At 37.1% G+C, this 23198-nt stretch overlaps 1 protein-coding gene across 4 annotated transcripts in view; it reads right to left on the bottom strand.

Annotated features, from left to right (window-relative positions):
* il1rapl1a (interleukin 1 receptor accessory protein-like 1a) overlaps nucleotides 1-22872 on the bottom strand; it is a 176252-nt gene extending 153380 nt beyond the window's left edge. For all 4 annotated transcript variants that reach the window (XM_008434092.2, XM_008434110.2, XM_008434101.2 and 1 more), the window contains exon 1: nucleotides 22773-22872. In XM_008434092.2, coding sequence (XP_008432314.1) covers nucleotides 22773-22854 — 82 coding nt within the window. In that variant the 5' untranslated portion in view covers nucleotides 22855-22872. The remainder of the gene's footprint in view (nucleotides 1-22772) is intronic.
* Between the last annotated feature and the right edge of the window lie 326 nt (nucleotides 22873-23198).

The raw sequence follows: 23198 nt of genomic DNA, 5'->3' as shown, positions 1-23198 counted from the left end.
GATAAACAAATCCTGTTTCTGACCTACCACGCCTTATTGGAATAAAAGGAAAAATGGCTAGGAAAACACACAAAAAGAAATGGAGCGATCTTTAAAAGTAAATGTTGACAAGCATCAAGGTTTCTGGAAGAACATCAATTTTCGACTGTTGAGACAAATTTGAACTTTTTCAGTCAGGCCCATTAGTCTTACATTCAAGAAGAAAAAATTTAATCTGTCAAAGACCAGAGCACCATCCTCTGTTTGGCAAGATAACTAAAAAAAAATGTAAATCCATAAATATGATTAATATATCACGGTACCCAACTATATTTATCATTGTATTACAAGTCTGTCATTACACTGACAGAAAGCATGTGCTCTGTAGTATCGTGCAGTTGGTAAAAAAAACAAAAACAACAAAAAGGTTACACATGTTCTTAGAAAGTGTTCTCGTAAAGCTTACTGAGCCTCTTTTTCTTTTGAACAGTTTTCTCCAAGTTCACTTTGGGCTGCTGAGAGAGCCCCAAGCTCACAAGTAATGAATTCACCCAGCACACAAAACCAACGAGTTTCTCAGCAGGATTTTAAATGGGAAATTCCTGAGAAAATTTTACTGAAGAGACTGAGGCCAAACAGAACTCTTTTCCTTTTCTTGGTGAGCCTTTCTTCCTGTTTTGAAGAGAAGGTCCCAAGGTCAAAGTGGTTGTAAAAAGTGTACTCAGAAAGGACTGAAAGAGGGAAATCCATGGCCGTAATTGGCCAAGGACAAATGTTGACCTTAAAAGAACCTTCTAAAGCTAATCTGTCATTAGCATTCCAGGGAAATTACAGGAAATGGAAAAGAAAAACACAAATCGGAGCTCTTACTAGTTTGAGAACAAACATTTCTACATTTGTGAAACATTTTTATTTTTCATGTAATTATAAAAAAAATGACAATCCTTGGCTGCTAGTAAGTTTTCTTATTAATCTAAAGAACACACTGCAATAGAAATAAAGAATAGTTTAAAAGGTGTTCAAGCCAGGAAAACAAAAATTACAGTGTAATCCATTTTTGTGCTGCTTCCACTTCTGACATTTGAAAAGATAGAAAGTTTTCAGCAGTGTTAGTTGTGGCAGGATCTATAAAACCAAAAGTTGTGTCAAAGAAGATCCAAAACAGACTAAACTGAATAAGAAGAGAAACTGATAGAAGGCAACACAGAAAATTGTTTGCCTCACTTTAAGCTGCAGATAAAGAAAAATTTCTTACTATTTTATTTACTCTTTTAGTTTAAACATCCCCAAGTCTGATCTATTCATATAATAATCTTAGCAAGTCAACATGCCGACTTCACCTAATCAGTTATGTAAGATTATTGGAGCATAATCCAGTATTGTAAGTATAAAAGAGAAAGAGTCCTCTAAAATCAACAAAATACAAAAAAACCTTGGCTCAACAGTGATTATTGAAAAGTACTGATTACATGAGGCAAGTAAACAAACCTCAACAAAATAATTTGCTAGTTCATATTCATTTTACAGTACTTAGTTGTCTTTTTCCCCCTTAAGGCTGCAATACTAATTTGCCTTGACACATTTAAAATCAGAGGTTATGAGCTGGAATAGTAAAGAGTTTCTCAAATCGGAGAACAGTCTATTAATGTCACAACAATTATTTTTCTAGTTTTTGTTTTCTGATGCAAACCCATTAGTGTTGTGGTTCATCTTGATTAATGTGCAATATGAATGTTAGATTAGACTAGTTGCACAGCATGAAGAAAAAACTTCAAACACTTATGACTTGACAAAGAATGGGACGCTTTAACAAGCTAAATTATGAAGGAATTAAACTAAAATTCCACATGAATGCAGGTATTCAACTTTTTCCCACCATTAACTTGTCAAAAAGGAGAGGTTTTAATTGGGATTAGAACATTAAAAACCAATTGCTGCATATTTTTTTCACAGCCACTTAAGGAAATGGCAGAATACATAATGTGAAAAAGTTTAGTTTAAGTACAAGCTGCATCCAATCCTGATTACTGACCTGTGGAATTGGGAAATCAACTGCATAAAGCATGACTGACAGCATGGAGTTGGTTGTACATTTTAGAAAAGTCACAAAACATTCTTCATTTTAAAGAAATTCAAGAACAAATAGGAAACAAAGTTAGTGACATCAGATGGAAATGTTCATTTTAGTGAATCTTCCCAAGAGTGGCCACACTTCCAACATTATACAGACAACAGGGTTTCCCCCAGTGTATTATAAGCCTGGCGGGCCACGAGGCTTTACCTGTGCCCCCACCAGGCTCAGCATTGCTTATTTATTTAAGTCTTTTTGAAATGTTTGCGTTTTTTAAGACTTTATAGTTGGTATTCAGGTATTAATCTTCCTGTCTTTCAATAGCACATAAATATCAAGTGATATTTTCAAATTTCAACTCTAAACATTTTTTTTTTACTCAAAAACACGGCGGGCCGCTGGATGAATGACGCTGGACGAGCGCCCATCCACTGGGCTTAGCAGGTTTGGCCAACTTATCGAGGACGACGCAAAAAAAGGCCAAAAGGCATCTAAATCACTTGACTAAGTGATTTAGTCTTGTGATTTATTCAATCACAAGAAAGAAATCAGTTACCAGACCAGAAACACTGGTGACCAGAACAAGCACAAAACCTCCATAACTTTCGGGAAAATATTCCACATGCTGATGAGACAAAAGCAGAGCCTTTTGGAAGGTGCACATCCTGTTACATCTTAGGTACCATTGTTGCATCATGCCTTATTATGATACAGATTTGTTACTATTGCAAATGCCTTTGAAATGAAAGACGGTGAAATTATAGCAGGTGGTCTAAAATGTCACTTTTGTAATAATATTAAATGCCAAATAAATAAAACTGGGGGAGGGGGAACAAATGAGTGGGAATAGAAAAATTAAAGAAGCGATGAGMTTACCATCCACTCGCACACATACCAACGAGCGGCTTGATTCCAGTTCCCTACGTTATGGTAAGCACAATGAGATCTAAGCCGGTAATGAGGGAAGCCAGAGCTGTATTGATTACATGCAGTGGATCAGAGGACCTCTGTCAGTCCCTCAGAGCCCACTTTAAACAGCCAGAGAACGAGCAGCAATGTTCTCTGGTTTACAACTTTCTGTTCCTTTTTCCTCGCCGATGTCACCTGAGTATTTTCAAGGTTCTCACTCCTTTTGTGCTTTTTTTTACCTCATCTTTTGTTGTCTCCTCTGTCTCTCCCTTTGCAATGTATCAGCCTCCTTATTTATGTAAATCCACTTGCTGTGAGAATGAAGCTTGTCTAATGTACTGAACACTGCTGGATTTCATGCCATTTCTTCCTGGTAGCAGTAGAATAATGAAAATGTAAATAGCGTTAAGCTGGGTAGCTTAAGACAACCTCTATGTGAAGGCAGAAGAGGAAAGGGAAAGAGAGGAGAGGGGTAGGCATTTTTAACCTCGACAACACAGGCTGCAGCAGAGCCGGCTCTAGGCCTTTTGGTGCCTCAGACAAGATTGTGGTTTGCCCCCCCCCTTGAACACAAAATGTTGGGGCATTCAACTGCTCTTTATATTCAAGGTTTAATTATGAGAAGCTAATTGATTTTTACTATGTTATGTAAGGAACTGGAATAAATACTGTTGATTGCCTTTGAAAATTACTTTATAATAAATAAAAAAAAACGCATTTGATTTAGCAACATTTAGCTTGGTAATAGAAGGTTATAATACTGTTTGTAATAGCAAATAGTGTTTATTTTTGAAAACCGAGTTCTTTGGAGATAATCAAATCTCTGTGAATACACTGCTTTCCATCTCTACTTGGGCATTAGAGAAGGTTTTTCAAATTTATTGGCATACTAAAACATTTATTATAATCAATTGTGTGAAGTCAAGTATGGCACATTTCAGCAACAAGACAGATCAAATGTTTTTGCGTGATACTTAAATGAAGCAATGTTATCAGTGCACCTGTTCAGGACAGATGCAGATGGATCTGTTGCTACGCGGTAAAAACAAAACATGCAGATGCAGCAGACTACTTGATGTGCTCGACGTAACATCATTTAAGATTACGGATATTTTCAATAAAGGACATTGCAACATATTGCACACATATAGTTTCTTACTGCATCATTATTAGGCAACCAGTCATTTACCAACTATTTTCTGAATAATGCATACATAGCATTCACTCCCAGGTATACTACAAATGTATTTGAGCACAAAATGTGTTACCATTTAAAAATGTCTTTACCTTATCAGATGGCTGTCGCACAATGGTAGGTAGATTTTATTTAGCTTTTGGGGGAATTTGATTGGCAGTGGTGGGCGGTCCATCAGAATGAGGAACAACAAAGCACAAGGGGGAGGATTTTTAATTTTAATACAAAGAAAGGTTCATCAGTCAGAACTGAACGTTAATGCTATTCATTTGATTATGGTTCTTTTTTTATGAGTTGTTGCAGCAGCGCCCCCTTCAGGAGCTGGTGCTCTAGACAACTGTCTATGTGGCCTATGCCAAGAGCAGGAACCTCACCTACTGTAAGCCAGGTATGTTTCAGCAAGACAAAAGCATGTGATAGGAATGAAAAATGTGGGGTAAAAGCTTAACTTAAAAGTCTTACGTCAGAAGTCATTTTAACTGGTATACTCCATTTCTTTATCACTTTGTGTTTAGCTTTGATGTGCTGCCAGTCAAACACAATGTGGCTGTCCCAACTTTTCATCTGAGAGGACAGTAATCAAGCTTTCAGCTGTCAGCAATAAGGATGAAAGCAATATTTTGTGTAAATCAATGATATCAACTCTCCTCCCACCTTAACACTCACGTTGTGTTTTGCACATGCACATATCCAGGAGAGCGAGTGGGTGGTAGTTACATAAGAGGGCCCCAGGAGGGCTTCCCTTGAGCTTTGGATAGAGGATGAGTGGAAAGAGCAAAGGAGACGAATGTAGTGAACAAAGAAACATGATGGGAAATGCAGCAGAGGTAAGCAATGTTGACCTCACATGCAACAACTGCTTGGTTAAAAAAACACCTAATATCTAATCCCAGCTTTGGTTGATATAATAAACCTTACTGAGTTTTACAGCACACTGGGTTTACCTAAAAATGGGTCAAAGTGTGCAAAGTCTAAAGTTATAACTATCAAAGATAACCTAAAACTACTAAACAATTATTGAAGTTAAATTGATTATATTTTCTATTTTAAAAATCTGCACTGAGAAAAAAAAATATCCCCAAATATGAACATTGCTCTCCACATCAAAATAATATGGACTGACTGGTCTTGACCATGTGAACTTATGAGCTCACCAAACGTGGTAAATCACTGAGTAAACTAGTCAGTACAGGGAAAATAATAATAATACTAAAAAATGATTGCAAGAAAATCTGAACTACAACAATTTTTCTTTGCCTGTTTTTACTGACTTTATGGCCAGTGGTCAAAGAGCTGAACTCAGCTGGCAGTAGTAACTTGGGGTTGCTGACATTCCTACATGGAGCTGCACGACTGAGTCACATCAGCTTTACAGTAAAATGAAGAAAGTTCCTTCTACTGCAGCTTGAAAATAAGTTCTTATTATGTACAGTATTACTTTAGCCTAAAATCAACTGGAAAAGAGTTCCTTAAGAGAGTAATGTTGGTCCTAAAAGAGTGTTCAGGCGCATGTTATTTTGCTTTGAATGCCAGCGCTTTCCTCCTTTAGAGGGATTCTCTGGTCATTTGCATAAGAAATAGAGCAAAATATTGAATCTTACTCCTAAAGAATAAGAACTGGCAACCCTGGCTAACTACTTAGCAAGTACAAGCCTAATGTTTTCTTTTAAAAAAAGAAGAAAACGACTAAAATCAATAGCACAGCCCACTTTCCTTACATAGGGTTACAGTATTGATTACTGATTAAAGCTTGGGTCTCATTCAAAAACAATGAGAGTTTGCAACATTGAAGGCAAAACTCCAGCAAACTTGTTGTATAGTGTGAACTAAATTCGACACAGCTCAGTGGAAATTAAGATTATTATTTAATAAAATAATTTATAATGTTTCTATTTATTAATTCATCCTGTGGCAGAAATCCAGTGACGTTTCACCAGGTGAGAATGCAGATCAAAATTATGGTCTGTGAAGAACCAGGACTCTCTTTCTAGCCTCTCCTTTATCCCAACAAACTGGGTCACAACTTGAGACCCAATGTCTCAAAACTATTCAATTTCAGTCTCAACAGCATAAATTAATCTGGGTTAATTGTGTGTGCAGTTGGTGAAACGATTAAGTTTCCCTTTACATCACAATATAGATTCTCAGCATAAACTATGAAACAGCTTGTGAGTCCTTGCTACCCTGCTCAACCTTGGGATAACTCTGAATTAGCACATCCGGCTGTTGAGTCAATCCCAGAGCAACTCAGCCAAACAGACCATCGGCTCGGTCTTTGATTGTAAAAGCCTGCCAGGCCGGGCAAGTTAATCCCTGAGCATAGTAGCCCAATCAAGTCATCAGGCCAGGCCCACTGTCAATAACACATTCAGGTCGAACACAAAGACTTGAATCTTTTCAAGACAAACCTCCATTCAAGATCACATCGATCTTGACAAGACTCAAGTATGCAAAGGATGCTTTTGGAAAGTATTTTTAAGCTTATATCTTTTTAAAGTATTAAGTCAATGTAAGGTTTAGGGACTTTTCTGGATAACTTGTTCGAGCTGCTTTTTGTATTGATCGTCGTTTGAACTCAGGCACTTGACAATGTGAGGCAGCCGAAAGGGTATATTGTGCAGTCAGAACCACCCACATCTGCAGTGGGATGAGCTCTGAACCGTACGACACAAAAAAATGGAAGAAATGGTGGCAAAGAAAGATGACGGCAGTGATGTGACAACAAGATGAGTGGAAAGAGACTCGAGGAAAAAAATTGAATGAAGCAAAGGGTGATAGAGAGAGAGGTGGAGAGAAAGAAAGAATGTGACATGGCAGACAGGGAGGAAGCACTATTTACGGTAGATTAGTTGTTATGGTGATAAGCAGAAGGCAAAGGAAGGGATGTAGTTGTCAGGGTGATGGGGTTGCACTGCATGGCTACTAATGATATGTAAAAGAAAAAAATACTGCTAACCTAGAAATCACCCTACATTTGCCAAAAAAAAAAAACTTACTAAAATACAGCACAACCAGGCTAGGAAGAACACACAAACAAACACAGCAGTGTAGAGGCAGAGGCTCCTATAATTTGCATACGAAGTCATACTCTCTGCATGCAGTTCACTTTTTTTGCAAGTTTTTTGCCTAATGAGGGATACAGAGAGACGCACATAACAACTGAGGATGTGCGTTTGTGTACTTATTGGAAGCATCTGCTTCTAAAGGTCTAATAACAGCAACCTTTACCAGAGGAAGATGACAGAGGACTGTGAGTAATTCTACTTTAGAGCCTGGAGGGGTTCCTAACATTCTGGTCTTTGTTGTTTTGCTGCCTGCGGTGTAACCTCTGGGCTTTCCAAAGTCATATAATGTAATTACCGTCAAATAACAATCTAACATTACTCCACATTTCAAGTGACAACAAATTGAATCTTTAGAAGATGGTGGAAATAGAGAAATCCTAAGTAATAATCAAATCCAATACAACAACTTTTCTTAAAATAGCTCTTTTTTACAGACTTTCCCTTACATTTGAAGGAGGATCATCTTTGCCTCTTAATCACCTGAAAAACACTTACTTATGTACCCAATAAATCTTTGTGAGGGTTTCAATGGGGCTCTTGTAGATGCATGCATTTTACTTTTTGCACAGCAAAATTGACCTTGGTTCATAACAAAGGTGGCAAACGGAGTCGATGGTTTTAACGTTCAACTCTAACTGCCCAGTAAAACCTCACAAGTGTTGCCTTTAGACAGTTTTTATGTAACATTTTGCAAGGCACCATCTTTTAGTAACTTTATCTATGCGAATGACTAAAATGAAATTTCTTTCAAACATTAGAATATTATTTAAAAATTACAATGTAGAGGCTAACTTTGTCTTAATTCTTGCTTACTGACTGCATCGCTCTCACTTGGTTCAAACTCAGTTTCCATTAAATTCTACATGTAAGATGAAGCAATTCTTGACATTAAATGGGTAAATGATGTAAAAGAAGTCAGAGCTACAATTCATTATTATCTTTAGCCTAGTACAGCTTTAGCCATGCTCAGAATTATCTTTTCATTTCGATTTTATTGCCATCGTTAGCATGACGCACTTATGGAGTATAGGCATTGCAGCTTCTTCCACAACAAATCTAAAGAATGTCCAGTTTAGTGTAGCTAAGGCTTTAGACTTGAATCCCAATCCCCCATCAAATCATCAGGTCCTTATTTTTAATTGTCTTAACTTAGCTTGTTTAGCCAGCTTAACAGTTAAAGATTAGCTTAAATCCCACGGAAACATCTCTTTGAAAAAGTAGGCCACATCAGTGTTTGAACAAAAATTACATATCACACAAGCCTTTCCCAATCCCACGCAATGCGCTTGTAAAACAGGTATGTAATGCAGAATAAGTTGCCTTGATGTCGCGGGCAGTCTTCATTCATCATTATTTAATTACCTGACAGAATATTTCTGCAGGAGATTTAAACCCACTCATCTAGGCATTCACATTCACTTCCATAGAATATTCTAAAGGCTATATTTTATTCTTACATGGACCCAACATGATTTATTGCCAAGGAAAATTGCATCATTATCAGCAGAGACCAGAACAAACATGTGATTAGTGCATCTCACTAATCACATGTTCATTTAGGAATAAGCAGCCTTCAACCACACGCGAGCACACACACAAACACACACACGCACACACACACAAACACACGCACACGCACGCACACACACACACACACACACACGCACACACACACAAACACTGCTTCTCCTGACCACAGATTAATTGAGGAAAAATAATTACTAGACTGTGGTGGTCTTAAATTGGGAGATGTACCATAAAAATAACTGCAGAGTATTTCATTTAATATATCTAATGCTTCAAAGCAGATTTACTTTATGTGTGCATCACTAAAATGTGGTCTTGCCAACATAAGTAAAACAAGAAGTTCACAGCCATGCTTTACTTATTGGACTCATCAAATATGTTATGAAAGCAAAGAATTTTGGACCAGTAACCAAAAATTATGCATCTTGCCACAGGCTGAGGTAAAAGCACCATTGTTTTCATTGAAAGACTAGAGATTTAACAAGCTCTTTGGTCAAAGCCCAACAGTTTTTCTACATTTTAGGCCAGCCTTAACAATCTTTCTGTACCATCCTAAATCCCCCCAAAATCACCTGAAAACACCAAGAAGTGGATAAATCCCAAAGTAGTACAAGAAGCAGTAAAACACAGAATAGAAACAACAGAACTGCCCTGAAATCAAAGTAATTTCTGCCTTTCCAAACTTTTTTTTTTTTTGTCTTTTTGTCATAATGCCTCAGGTGAACACATTTTCTACACGTTGCTTTGTACAGATTGAATTTTCAACAAGTATTAACCAGAGGCTTTTTGTAGAATGGCTCACATGGCCATGGTGTTGTTTTTTCATGTTGTAGGAAGAGTACTCACAGGGGAAAACCTATCTGCAGACAAGTGTTCAGTGCTTCATTATCATGTTCTGTAAAAGGAGTGTGGGCGTCTCCTGTACTTGACTAATGATGGTGATGTTGGTGTCTGATTTGTCTAACAGTGAACACTTGATTTTAAAAATGGAGATTTAAGAAACCCTTATTCTACTTGTGGATAACACATCAAATGAAACAGAGCATTTTCAAAGCTTTTTGGACTTAGGACCACCCTGGTTTGAGACATATACAGACATAATCAACATATACATCATATACAAATGAACACCAACTACCAAAACTGATGTTTTGAACTGATGTTAAAACTACTTGAATTACTTGAATGGCAGTTCAAGTAATTCATGAACTGCCATTTTAAAGCATCATGTTCATTATTTAACTTGAGAGATTGGCCTCTGATCATTCTCACTATTGAATTTTAGATGTACCCCAGTCATGATTATCAAGAATAAATCAATGGTGGGGAGCATAAATATATTCACCACAATTCCCTTGTTTTCAAGGTCTGAAATAAACAGAATCAGTTCCGCCTGCCAATCAATATTTTTACCCTGGCATCAATACTGACGAGACAATCAAAAATGTTTTGTAACATTAATATAAGGATATGTCAAGCTGATTTTTAGTATTTATAATGAAATTGAAAGGCCAAACCTACTTGGGCTGAGCTACGTAACAACTTACATGAATAATCATAGATTTAACTTCAGATTCGGTTTACACTCAATTAGGGTTGTTGCAAACCAATATTTTAGTAATCTGAGTAATCTGTCTTTTACTCTTACGATTAATCAAGTAATCAGATTAAAAAAAATTGATGAAATAAAATATGGGTAAATCTAGCATAACACTAGTGTTACTATTGGATATCAACATCAGTCCAATTTTTTATATTTGAGTATCTATAACAGTTACTTTTCTGTAGCTTAGAAAATTTATTTGCAACAATAATAGTTCACTTTCTACGTTAACCTGAAGAAAAGTTATACAAAAATCAGAAATTATATACAATTTAATGATAAAGAGGCAGGCTCACAAATACGCTTATGAAAAATGTCTATACTCCAGCTTTTGTATTCATCTTCAGTGAGTTTAACAGATGAACTCTCACCTTGCCCAGACATTTACAGCTCTTGTGTTCATGTTAACGACGGGATTTGACGCCTTCGTTTGTCACACACACAAACATCTACCAGGTATGTAACGTCACGATGCGCTTCGCCACCCATTTGTTGAGACCGGGATGATATGAAATTTATTTTCCGGTCAGTCAGTAAAGCTAAGCATCTAAAGCGCAGCCGCCCGCAGTGTTCAGTGTATCCGCTCACCTGTATGAATAATCCCACAGTGCTCGTCCCCGCCGTTCGCTCTGAACCATCAGTTCCGGGAGGAGAAAAGCTGCCGTACTCCAAGCATCGCTCCAGTCAACTTTATGATGCTTATTGGATCCCCGAAAAACGATAAAAACCCGGACATTATCATGAATCAATAAAATCCAAACTTGAAAATAGAAAGTTATGAGGCTAACCACTTAGCTTTCGTCAATAACTCAGGCGGAAGTGAGGGCGCTGCGTGCGCATTAAATAATAAAACATAAATTAACGAAGCTTGGAGGCAGATCAATTTTCCTCGGGGAATTTTAATAATCGAGGTATTCGAATCACTCCAGGAATCGCTTCAGCCCTACACTATAAGCATCAACTACTCAGCCGCCAGCCATGTTCAGCCTATTCCACTTACCTGTATAAATACKCCCGCATTGCTCTTCCCGCCGTTCGTTTTGAACCAACAGCTCCCGGAGGAGAAAARTTGCTGTWCTCCAGGCATSGCTCCAGTCAGATGCTTATCGGTYCCYCCGCCCCCCMAAAAAAMCAAAAAACCCGGACATTATCATTAATCAATAAAATCCCCCTGGGCYGAACTTGAAAATTGGACWAAATGCTGCTAACACTTAAGCTTAGCAGCGCGGAAGTGAGAGCGCTGCCCAGCAAATAATGTCCCGGCCGGAACACGGTGCGTTAAATAATAAAACATAATGTAACGAAGCTTTGAGGTAGGTAAATTTTCCTCGAGGAATTTTAATAATCGAGGTACTCGAATAATTCCAGGAATAATTTTAGCCCTACACTCAATGCTTAGTCTTGTGAAAGCAAACTGTTGCTCAACTARATATTACTTAAATATTCATGTTACTATTTCACAAGGTGAACGCCTCAAAATCTTCTCGTCTTTATTTATTAAATAAATAACTGACCAATGAATCAAAAACTAACTGGTACTTTATCATTACCCAGTGATGAACCCCTTGTGACATTTTTGTAAATGGCTAATGGTTAGGTGATGATTAATTAAAAGTCAATCTGATATGAACAAGGAATAAATGAGGGACAAATTGGCAAATTATCCACCAATAAACTCCATCAGATTACAATTAGTTAAATAACTATACAATGATAGTAATTARTCAGTGGTTAGGGCATCTGCATTAAAAAAGACTGCAAAAATATAATGTGTGCTTCTCTGACTCCGTTTTGTTCTTGGCTCTACTGTAACGAYGCTAATTTCATGGCCCTCATTGAAAGGTGCTACAAATCTGTCTTTTGCAGGGTTCACTGAAGACTTTTAGAGACAGTCATAACTCTCTTCTGTGAGGTATGTCTTTTTAGGGGAATATGTGTATGAAGTAAAAAGAACCCTCACTATTCCCTCGACACCTTGTAAGAGCAACCACAGCAGACCAACACTGCTGAGTGTTAGTCTGCTGAGGTATACACTAGTATACCTCTAAAAATTTTTATATAGCATAAAAGTGCAATATTTCTTGCCAATCATCTCAGGAAGTGACACTTATAGAGTCATGCGAAATATTCCAAAAAAAAAATTTCTTGCATCTTACATGATTATGGCTTACAGATGAGCCATAATTTTCAGTTTCAGACAATTAAATTTTTTTAGATGTAGAAGTAAACCAGTAATACAGTTGATTTGAACACTCCTAAATATCCCTTTYCAAACAGCACACTTACTCCAAGTAATCCAATAAATGAGCCCAAGTTATATATATTTATATTTWAAAAAAACAGAGGGTTCTTCATAATTTTTTGATTTTCTACTTTAAGTTAAATAAGAACTGAATCACAGTTTCTAGCAAAAAAGAAAAAGAAATAGCWAAAAACATTCAGAATTTGTGAAACACACTGAAAGCAGCATGATTTCATTAGGGAGACAATAAACAAGAAAAGAGCCTGATGATATCTTCTGAGTTGAAAAGGGGACTTACTTTAGCACAATCTGAAGATCTAGCTRAATAAAACATGTTGAAACCTAGTAGGCCAAAACAAAGAAATAAAGTTGTGTTTTCATTTTTATTTGAGCTTGCCTTTTCTTGTCATCTAGAAATCTAAGCWGTCAGAAAAAGTGATATTGTGGGTAAAAACATCCCATTGAAGAAGCTGATTTTTAGTCCTTCAACTTCTCCTGAATACACAAATGTTCCTCTTCTGAGCATTTTCCGTGAATCAGGGAAAAGAAACGGCTTCCTTTTTCACAACACATCGTCCAGATGCGCTCAGGCTTTTTACAAAAAAAAAAAAAAAAAAGCCACTCGATCTCAAGTAGTCTGCATGTGATCAATCTACTGGCACTGTGTTACTGCACTGCAGGTCATTTCTCATCATTTAGAGAGAGAGGTATTGACCAGGCCAGAACTGCCTCTGTAGTGAATTGGTGTGGGTAGTGAACAAACAGGAAACAACAAAAAAATCTAAAATGCATTCCTTTTGGATTTTATTTTATCATTGTACATATCAGTACAATCCCTGATATGTACMATTTTAATATSCCTATSTAAGGATAAACCAGCATGGACATTTCCTTTCATTTTCACAAGTCTTTCCCTCTGTTGCTTTCTTTTATGATTGATGCCTTGCACAATAGCAAAGGTGACTCTACCTGTCGATACATTCTTGATTTGTTATTTCTGCTTAGAGGAGAGGCATGCAAAAATGATGAGCTTGGAATTCTTAAGCCACTGTGACACAGTTTCCAATCTTGTGTATCAAAAAATGCATTACTTGGAACTAAATGGAAAGAAATGAGTACATTTTGAGAAAAGTAATCTCCTGTCAAATCTTTGAAGTGTTTCTTTTAACACACCTACACGGTTTTAAAGTGCGTTTGCTGTGGGATGAATAATTATAAGCCTAACTAATCAGAAACGAGGCTGTGCTGACAAGTCAAAAGTTCCACATAAAGACAAATTTGACATTAAGCCACTGTCTTCTCCATCAAAAGAACACATTAGCTTTTAGGGCACAAATAGGCTAAACAACGAGGTACTTGGTACAAAATACAAAATAAGCCAACTGTTTTTCTTTTTTTTTATTTTAGGTATCGAGTATCATGACAGACATGTCAAATATCTATATGCTGTAGATACTGGTCAGTATTTAAGAATATTATGAATTTTGAATGACAGTAAAGTTTGAAGTAAACGGACTAATGTCTGTCACTGCCTTCGTTGAAGTTAATGAAAAAACCCCAGCAAGAAAACCTCAGGCCCTAATATCTGGATAAAAAAACAACCTAATGAAACTGACGTGGTCTACAATTACTTAATGTCCATTTAATATGCAACTTCTTTCTCATATAAAATAGTGAGTCCACCTCATAAAATTAAATGCATCAAGTTTAGTGCAGGACTTGAATAATGCACCAATGGTCAACTACTGGTAACATAGGTTCCATTATGTAAAAAATAAAATAAAATCTSTTAGCTTGCTTTTAGAAACATCAGCAAAAAGCAAGCGAACCCACAAATAAATAAATATAGAAAAATTCTGAAAATTCTAAGGAAATCAACAGAAAATTATTTTAATATTATGATTTAAAATTAAAAAATGGCAGAACTGAATATGTGTTAAATAAAGTAATTTGAAATACTGAATATTTAAATACTTTTTTGACACTGTTTATCCACTTTAATTAAGGTTTGATGAAGTAAAAAAAAAAAAAACTTTGGACATATTTCTTTAAACTTCTCTAAATACTGCAGAATTACATCAGCTACTGTTATCGCAGCGACATTTAAGCAGTGTTAAAGTAAATTTTGTAGGAATCAATCCACCATATGTGAATGACGGAGATGTTTAGGTGTGATTCTTCTAAAGTTGCTTTTTTTTTCTATACCAGATATGGAACAGTGTTAGAGGGCTGTTAGTGAAAATGAAACACAACCAGTTTGGCTCTCTGTTGCAAACAACAAGAATGGAAAGCAGCTGAATCTAGGATGCTGTTTAATTTTAGGCGTATTGAGTTAAAAGGTTCAGCGTGATCAGTCATTTTGCTTGCGATTGACTGCAGCCATAAATTTGTGTGTTTGGATGTCAAAGTAGACAGTTGATCCGTCAATAAACTATTAGGCTCATGTCCTGCCCTAGAAATGAGGGGAATGAATGTTCAATACAAGCATCTCGGAGGCCTCTGGGGAATGAGATGAGCATGACAAGCAGAGACAACGTCTCTCTACATCTTATTTGTGTATGTCATTTAGCTCATCTACTTGACAGAGGAAATGTATAGAGAAGCACATTTCAGTTTTCAAGTGTCAGAGAAATTGCTGCAGCGTGATTTGTGGAATGAATCGTGAGAACCTTGACAAATAAATTAACTGACTGACAGACGGGGCAGGATTTTTGCATTCCTTTCCTCGTGCTTATCGAGTGGTTACTCAAGCATCCTCTCCATGGACTTCATCTCCCACATTGCCTTGGGGCCATGTCAGATTCACTGTTATCTATGGCACTCTCTTATCAGAGATTTGGAACGAGACTTTGCAGAGTCATTTAGAATATTGGCCGCATCGTTTTTTTTTTTTTTTTTTTTTTAATCCCTGCTTTGAGAAACAACGAGGGGACCAAGGTCTGGATGTTATGGCTTGTATGAATTTGAAATCTTACAGACAGTGAATACACACATACAAACACACAAATGTCCCTGATGTCTTCTGCTGCCAGCACTGTGTAGCAATAAGCTGTCATAACAGAGTGCGGAGACAGCTGACTGCAGTGGCTTTTGCCACAGTCACAGCTAGTAGCACTTTGTGAGCATCCATAATTGTTTCGTTATTATGGCATTTAGTGTTTTTAAAACAGAAAATTTAATTAAACAGCTGTTTAAATTAGATCTTTTTACAACTATTGACTGTGCAAATACGCCAGGCACTTTCCCCCTCATCTGTTTTAAGTTTTTTTTGTTGTTGTTGTTTACAAAAGGCTCTACTTACTTACTAAACGATTTCTCTTTAAACTTAAGTTAAAGAAGATCCAAGGCCCTGGCAGATTTAGATTAAGGGCAACTGAAATATTTTGAGAGACCCAGCAAAAGTTCAGATTGAAACTGGGAAAGAATCATTGAAGAGAGCTAAAGCTTAGGGTGAAGGCAACATTCAATGTTGAAGATGGTATGTATTTTTTATTTTTATTTTTTCAAAATATAAGTTTTCAGTGTCGGATTCAGATTACAGGTCTTGTTCAGTGTGATGATGTTCCACGGACAAATTAGTTGCACATTTGAAAAATCTTCCTAACGACGTGGTTTCTCTTTTGTGACTTTTTACCGACTTCTGCTTTTGTGAGGTAGCAAGGAGCTGCATCYGTGTATAGCCCATAATGAGAGCTATTGCCTAGAAAGCCTGGGGTAAAAGCACAAACCGTTTCCCAGGCACCATCCTCATGGCACAGCACTAAAATTCCCCTTTCAATGAGGCGACTTTGATTGATAGACAGTTATGTGCTGTGGTCATAGAACAGATTTTGTCTTTGCCAAGCAATTTGACTCGTCACAGCAAGAGAAGTACAAGTTTATTACTGTTGGCTCAGTTTCAGTTTGAGAAGTTCCTGCTTGCTACTGTGGAATCAGATCGATTCTCCTTTCTTGACGATATTTCATTATTCATTCAAAATGCTTATTCAGTTCTGAACATTGGTTATCTTCAACAAATAAGAGAAATCCTTTTGCTTCCTACTGACGCACTTCAAAATGGGAACAGTGAAGAACATGAAGTCACAAAGAATGAAAGTATTTTAAATATTTTTTTGTTTATAAATATGATTGAAATAGTTCCCTCAACACTTCTTTTTTTACACTTATTTTACTTGAACAGACATCTTGTTAGACCACAAGATCCTTCCACAATATTAAAGCTCCAGGTGCGTTTTGATGCAATAGATTCATCATCATAGTAATTTATCTGGAGTAAAAACACACACTCAAATTGGAAGGGGGRAAAAAAATCAAGTAGCTTCAAAAGGTGCAGTGAGCATTTGTAGCTAACTACATTTACCGTGATGCACCTAATAACTAAAATTAAAACAAACTGCTTTCAAAAGTCACCAAATCATTGAAGTCTATGTGTGTGTAAATTAATCYTAGTATAAAAGCAGTATTTCTGTGAAGACCTTAGAGATTTGTTAGAGAACATTAGAGAACAAACAGCATCATGAACACACACACACACACACACACACACAGTAGACAAGTCTCAGATAAAGTTGTGAAGAGGATAAAAGCAGAGCAAGGTTATAAAACAATATTCCAGGCCAGCTATGTTTCCATCGAATAGTCATGAGAATTTTGTGCATTTCTTTTTAAAATGTCACAAGAAAGAAAAAAAAAAAATAGAAAATATGAATTAGACATGTTTCCATCTTATTGTTTGGAGCGCATCAACCAAGCTACGCAAAGCGTAAGTTTGTCAAATGTTAACGCAACACGACTGCAGTAAAAAAAAGAAGTAAAAGTTGCATCTCCCYTTTAACACATTAATTCTAAATTCAATTGAGTGTCTGCAGTGATGCTTGAAAATTGCTTTTTACAGACTCTCTTCAGCCAACCTGACAGGCTTTGAGACATTTTACAAACAAAAATAGGCAAATATGTTAGCCTCTTGCAGCTAAAACTGCAGCAAAAAAAGTAATTTTTTTTATTATGCAGCAAAACAATAAATACCAATTTCTGAATTAATAAAAACAGCATCTGCAGCACCTGTCTCCAGTTTATCAGGTTATTGTTAAGTCATGTCAAATTTATTTGTATATTGCATTTCAGCAACAAGGCAGTTCAAAGTGCCTCATTAACCACTGTCACATTATCCTGAATTACTGACAGTTTTTCTACAGAAAAGAGATCAGTACAAACCGATCTGAATAAATATTTGCCTTTTTGTTCAGTTTCAGCATAAAGCAGACCATCAACAAAGTGTAAAAGTTGTGTTTTTTTACCAAATACCAGACGACTGGTCGAGAATGTCACTCACTCCATCCATCTTTCAGCACCATTTACACAACACATGCGAGCCTTGTTATCACCCCCTCTCTGACGCCAAATGTCTAACGTGTTGTGGTGTGAGCACCACTGGAACAACTGGATGCTGATGGATGAACACTGACAGTCCATCTCTGTCAGAGGGCTGCTCCCAGTCCCTGGGAGTGAATCTCAAGCAGTGTCAGCATGGCCGTGGTCAGTCCACTGAACAATCACGCAGGGCACTTGCAGCAGAAACCCTCATTTGMRGCAGCGCAGCATATGCACACAAGGATGTGGGTCAAACGCAGGAGGTTGATACACACATCCCCTTTTCTGTGTGCAGAGACAGCAACTTTGAGAAACCCGGAACAATAGTTCAACCCAACTGATATCCAATTCCAATGAGATTCCCTGGCCATTAAAGATTTCAGCMGCACCAAGAATGAGACAAAGAAAACGAGAATGAAAGGCATATGAAGTCTGCACACCTTAGGGAAAGTCATTATTGCAGGYAGTGCAAACCCACACAGACTCAACATTGAATAATTACTGGATTTTTKGGGGGTATTACAATGCAGGGAATGCCACTCTTACATTAAGAGTAGAAATCAATGGAACAGTTGCTCCATCCAGGGTCCCTTGAGGGCTAATAAAGCCTTTATAGGTGATTTCTCATTGGTATCCATCAACACAATGTTGTGGAGTCAAATTCCAAACTCTTTCCTTCAGTCCAGAAACAATAGAGTATTCCCATCTGAAACACAATGCCCCACAAAAACACCTCGTTAAAACAGTTATCCAAGCAATGGTCCACATCTCTGTCTAACTTTTGGTTTTCAGTTGTTCAAATTAAGCTAGGTTAAGAAAAGGCAACAGCAGTCAGGGGAGGCCTTTCACAGCGCTTTTTTCTGCACCACTCATGAAGACGAATGGCCAAAATCYAAGAACCAAACACCAAGCATCCACTAAGGGTATAATCAGCCATTTAATCTCCTTTACTTAATGAATCTTATCCATTTCAGCCAATTTTTTGTTCAGTTTAGTGAAAGAAAAAACGGGGGACATGGGGAGGGAAAAAATAAGTGTGTTTGAGAAAACTCATTTATTGAAAAATTATTTTTTCACATTTCAAATACATATTTCTGTAAGAAATGAACACGTTTTATTTCACTTGAAAAAACTAAGGCAATAAGAGGCAATTCTGCTGCTTCAAAATAAATAAAACAGCAATATGCTGTGGCAAAGGTAATGTTTGACACTGTATATCGTTTTACCACTTTGTATTCTTGTGCTTTTATGATGTAAAGCTCTTCGAAGCGTCTTGTTGCTAAAAAGTGATCCACAAATAAAATGTATTGATTCACTGATTCCAATTCAAAGTAATTTTGTAACTCAGGGAGGTGAAAACTATACTACACTTACTTTTGATTTCAGACAGACGCCCAGGTAACATGGCAGTCATTTTGGAACCTGTAATTCTTTTGTGCTATATTGCAGGTTCTATGTTTCTGTGTCATTTAAAAACTAAACTAGTGCAAATAATACTAGAAATGAAACTATTAATACAGTGCATTCAAATAAATAACCCTGATTTTTTGCAGCTGAAGTTAAGGGAAGTTTTAAGTGTCTAAACATTTCAAATGCTTTAGTCCGATTCTGGACTCAGAATCGGACCAAACTAAAGCACACAATAATTTCACTCTGTAACCACTTCACCTCTGACCTGTGCTCATCAGGCAATATTGACTTCTTCCTATCAATACTTGACCAAACGGACCCAAAAGAGCCACCTAATTCATCTGCTTTTCTGGAGTATCTGGAAACACTCCACTGAACCAAACAATCCAACAACGAGGGTAGTTGCATGTTGACAAGTGCAATAAAACGCACAATCGAACGCGACCACTACAACAACCGCTTGCGTCGGCATATGCATGGATTCAGAGTCCCAGTTAATTGTAATGACGCTACAAAAACGCCAATATGCCTAATGTGAAAGAGTCATTTAGTTATTAAATATGGCTCTGCTCATAAATACCATATATTGTATTTAATTAGTCTCGCAATGAGTTACTGTATTCAGTCCATAAAGCTAACAGCTTGTTAGTGAGCAACTGTTGTCAATTTATTATTTGATGTAGACTGTAATTATGCATTTGGTTTTCAGCAAAACTGATAATCAGTTATATCTCGCTGCTCTTTTCACAGTATTCATGAAAGTCTGAGCAAACACCCGACTGAATCATCTTTTTGATTTACTTCAAGATATAATAGCTTAGCCACTTACACATCACCGTTCAGTTTCTACTACTTTTGCACAATTATAGTTAAAATAAAAATATTAATTTACACTTCAAGCACCATTTTGTGACCGTTTTCTTTTGGCATATACATTTCCCCCCATCTCACTGGTGAAACCTGGCAGAAGGAAAACAATAGGCAGTGAAAGTGAAACTCTAAAATCTGAATTTTCTTCGATTTAGTTGTCCTTTTTTTCCTCCACTCGTCTTCAAGATCAACTTTTCAACTGTTTTGATCATAAGATGATCATATTACTTTTTATACAAATACAAAAAATGAGGCAGCGTTCTAAAAATATTACCAAATAATGAAATGAAACTGGCAAACTGACCAAGACAGCATAGCAGTGGATAGTAGTATAAGAGTTAACTACAATTAAATGGTGCAGTCAGCAAACTTGACAATAATGCTGTTATGTATAATTGTGTCTGTGATGGACTCGCCACATGTCCAGGGTCAACGTCTGGCCAGTTGACTGCTGGGAAACGTCCCACCCTCCTGTCGCACTGAATGGGACTGAGTGGGTAAAAAGTGGATAAAGATTCCTTCATTCTTTGTTTGTAACATCCCATAAGTTACTGAATAGTTCCCTCCCTGTTCTTGGTCTTCAGCTCGCCTTTTTTTTTGCCATTGAAAACACTAATGCTTGGATAAAAGTCACCCTTTAAAGAGCTAAGTAAGTCCAACTATGTCTGCAATACAACTATACCAAGACATACAGAAATGCGTGTTTGCAAAACGAACACACATAATTTAAAAAAATAAAAAATTAATGTGAGGTTACGTCCTACTAGAGATGTGCTTTGAAGATCATCATAAAAAAATTTTAAAAATCGGTTGTTTTTCAGTAATTCACCCCTACCGCTGCACTATTATGAAAACAGTGTGAGTAAATTAAGAATACTCCCTTTTACTCTGACTGGCAGCTTGGATTCACGTTGGTGGTTCCATCGTTAACACACCAGTATTCATGTCATGAAAAGTTTCAACTCCAAGTCTTTTTGCACTCTATTTTCGTTTTTGACCTGTGCATTTGTTCAGAATTGATGTTCAATTTTCTGGCATTTAGAACCAAAATGAGTTTCACATTAACCCTTGGCAACCCCTCTCACTGAGAAATTGGATCATTCGGGAGCTGCCACTCTCTGTGCGCATTGAGTTAGGGTGGGCAAGTTTAAAGATGTACACTGTATATCCTTTCATTAAGTTATGTACTCTTCACTCAAGACACAATTAAGGAGATGAAACTGCAATTATATCCAAATTGCAAAACGGCGCTTCTATTGTGGAGACGGTAACAGTCTTTGCAATTACCTGTCAGCTTTCTAAGCATGTGATGCATGATGACTATTTTTAACCTCAATTGCAGAATCAAAAGATGGTTTTTCCATTGTCAAGTCTCACTCTAACTGGTTAATATCTGGTTCGGCTCTACCCCAGTTTGGAGAGTCTCTATTACAGTCTGTTCTTCACTATTGTGGGCGTGAACATGGGCAGCAGGGTGGGCAGGGCCAGGTTTTGCTCTCCGATGATTTTGTTTACGATGGCACTCAGCAATGGAGAACCTCCAGGCTGTGGTTTTGATTGACTCAACTAATCCCAGGTATTTTTATTGTGTTTGATAGAACTTGATTGCTTGCCCAAACATAATAAAAATAGTTCAGGTTCAGATTATTGTATCCATGTAATTATCTACATGACACTTTTTTTTTTTTTAAATGAGCGATTGTTTGGATTCAGTCAAAATGTGTAATGCAAAGCAATATTCATGCATGAATTTTAATTAAAGGAAAGTTTCAAATAAAGATTAAAAAGCACATCACAACAAATTAATACTACGTACTCCGGTTGGGGTGTTTACATGACAATTGTTTTTTTCTGATTGGTTGTTTATCCTGATTATTCATTTGTCCTTGAACACAACTTCCACTCAGTGGATATTTTTATCATTCTCTGTAGATTAGAGAGACATGAGACAAGTCTTAACCACAGTTGGCTGTTTCACTACATAACTTCATAAGTAATAGAATAAGTGTACCTGGAGACGTTTTCTGGGAATATAAAGGAACTACTAAATTCATTGGGACATGAAACACTTTGATTGTAAAAAACAGTGAAGCAAAAACAACTTGCCCAGAATGAGGTAATTTCAGGTGAGCCTCCACACATGGCATCCTGTAACTATTAGAAAATTAACTAATATTTACCATTTCAGGACTTGATTGGTACTGCTCGACTTCTTGCCAACAAGAAGACAACTACGAAGCTCATTTTACACTTTTGACATTAAGCAACACTCCTCTAATTTCATTTTAATTGAAAGGATTAAATAAAGTTGTGGCATTGTTTTTATTTTTCATTTCTTGATCCTCTTAACACCTTCTCTGAACACCTTGAAGGCTTCGATGAGAAGCGTTATATGGTAATTTATAAAGCGTCACCAGTATAATCTTGCAACTGTGACAGATGTAACAGATTATAACGTAGCATCATCAATATCAAGACATGCGACAATCAATGCACTCATGCAAAGGCTTTAGTTAAGGCTCATTAAATACCTGAGCCCCTCTTTGAGACCACTTTCACACTCTTGGACAGGGTGAAGTACAGCAGGATCAGGAGAGGGCTGGGAGGTCTCATCTTCCTCCCCCGTCCTCAAAGCCTGAAAAGAGAATAGTAAAAGAGGAAAGGGAGAAGGGAGAAGGGAGAAGGGAGAAGGGGTGAGGCGTTGGCAGAAGAGAGAGAGAAACAAGAGCCGTCAGTCACGTGCCAATGTATGTGATCAAGGCACTCTCTACACACACACACACACACACACACACACGCACACACACACACACACACACACACTTGTACAAATATTTGCACAACCACTTGTCAACACACGAACCTGAACATTCACCCAACACCGTTTTCCGACGCTGCCCTGAGGGGTCTTTTGTGTAACGATTTTCTTTCACCACTGTAATTGAGACAAGCGATGA

Source organism: Poecilia reticulata, linkage group LG2, assembly GCF_000633615.1.
Source record: "Poecilia reticulata strain Guanapo linkage group LG2, Guppy_female_1.0+MT, whole genome shotgun sequence".
Lineage (NCBI taxonomy): Eukaryota > Metazoa > Chordata > Actinopteri > Cyprinodontiformes > Poeciliidae > Poecilia > Poecilia reticulata.
The sequence above is the reverse complement of the archived record's forward strand: the minus strand, read 5'-3'. Positions and strand labels throughout refer to the sequence as shown.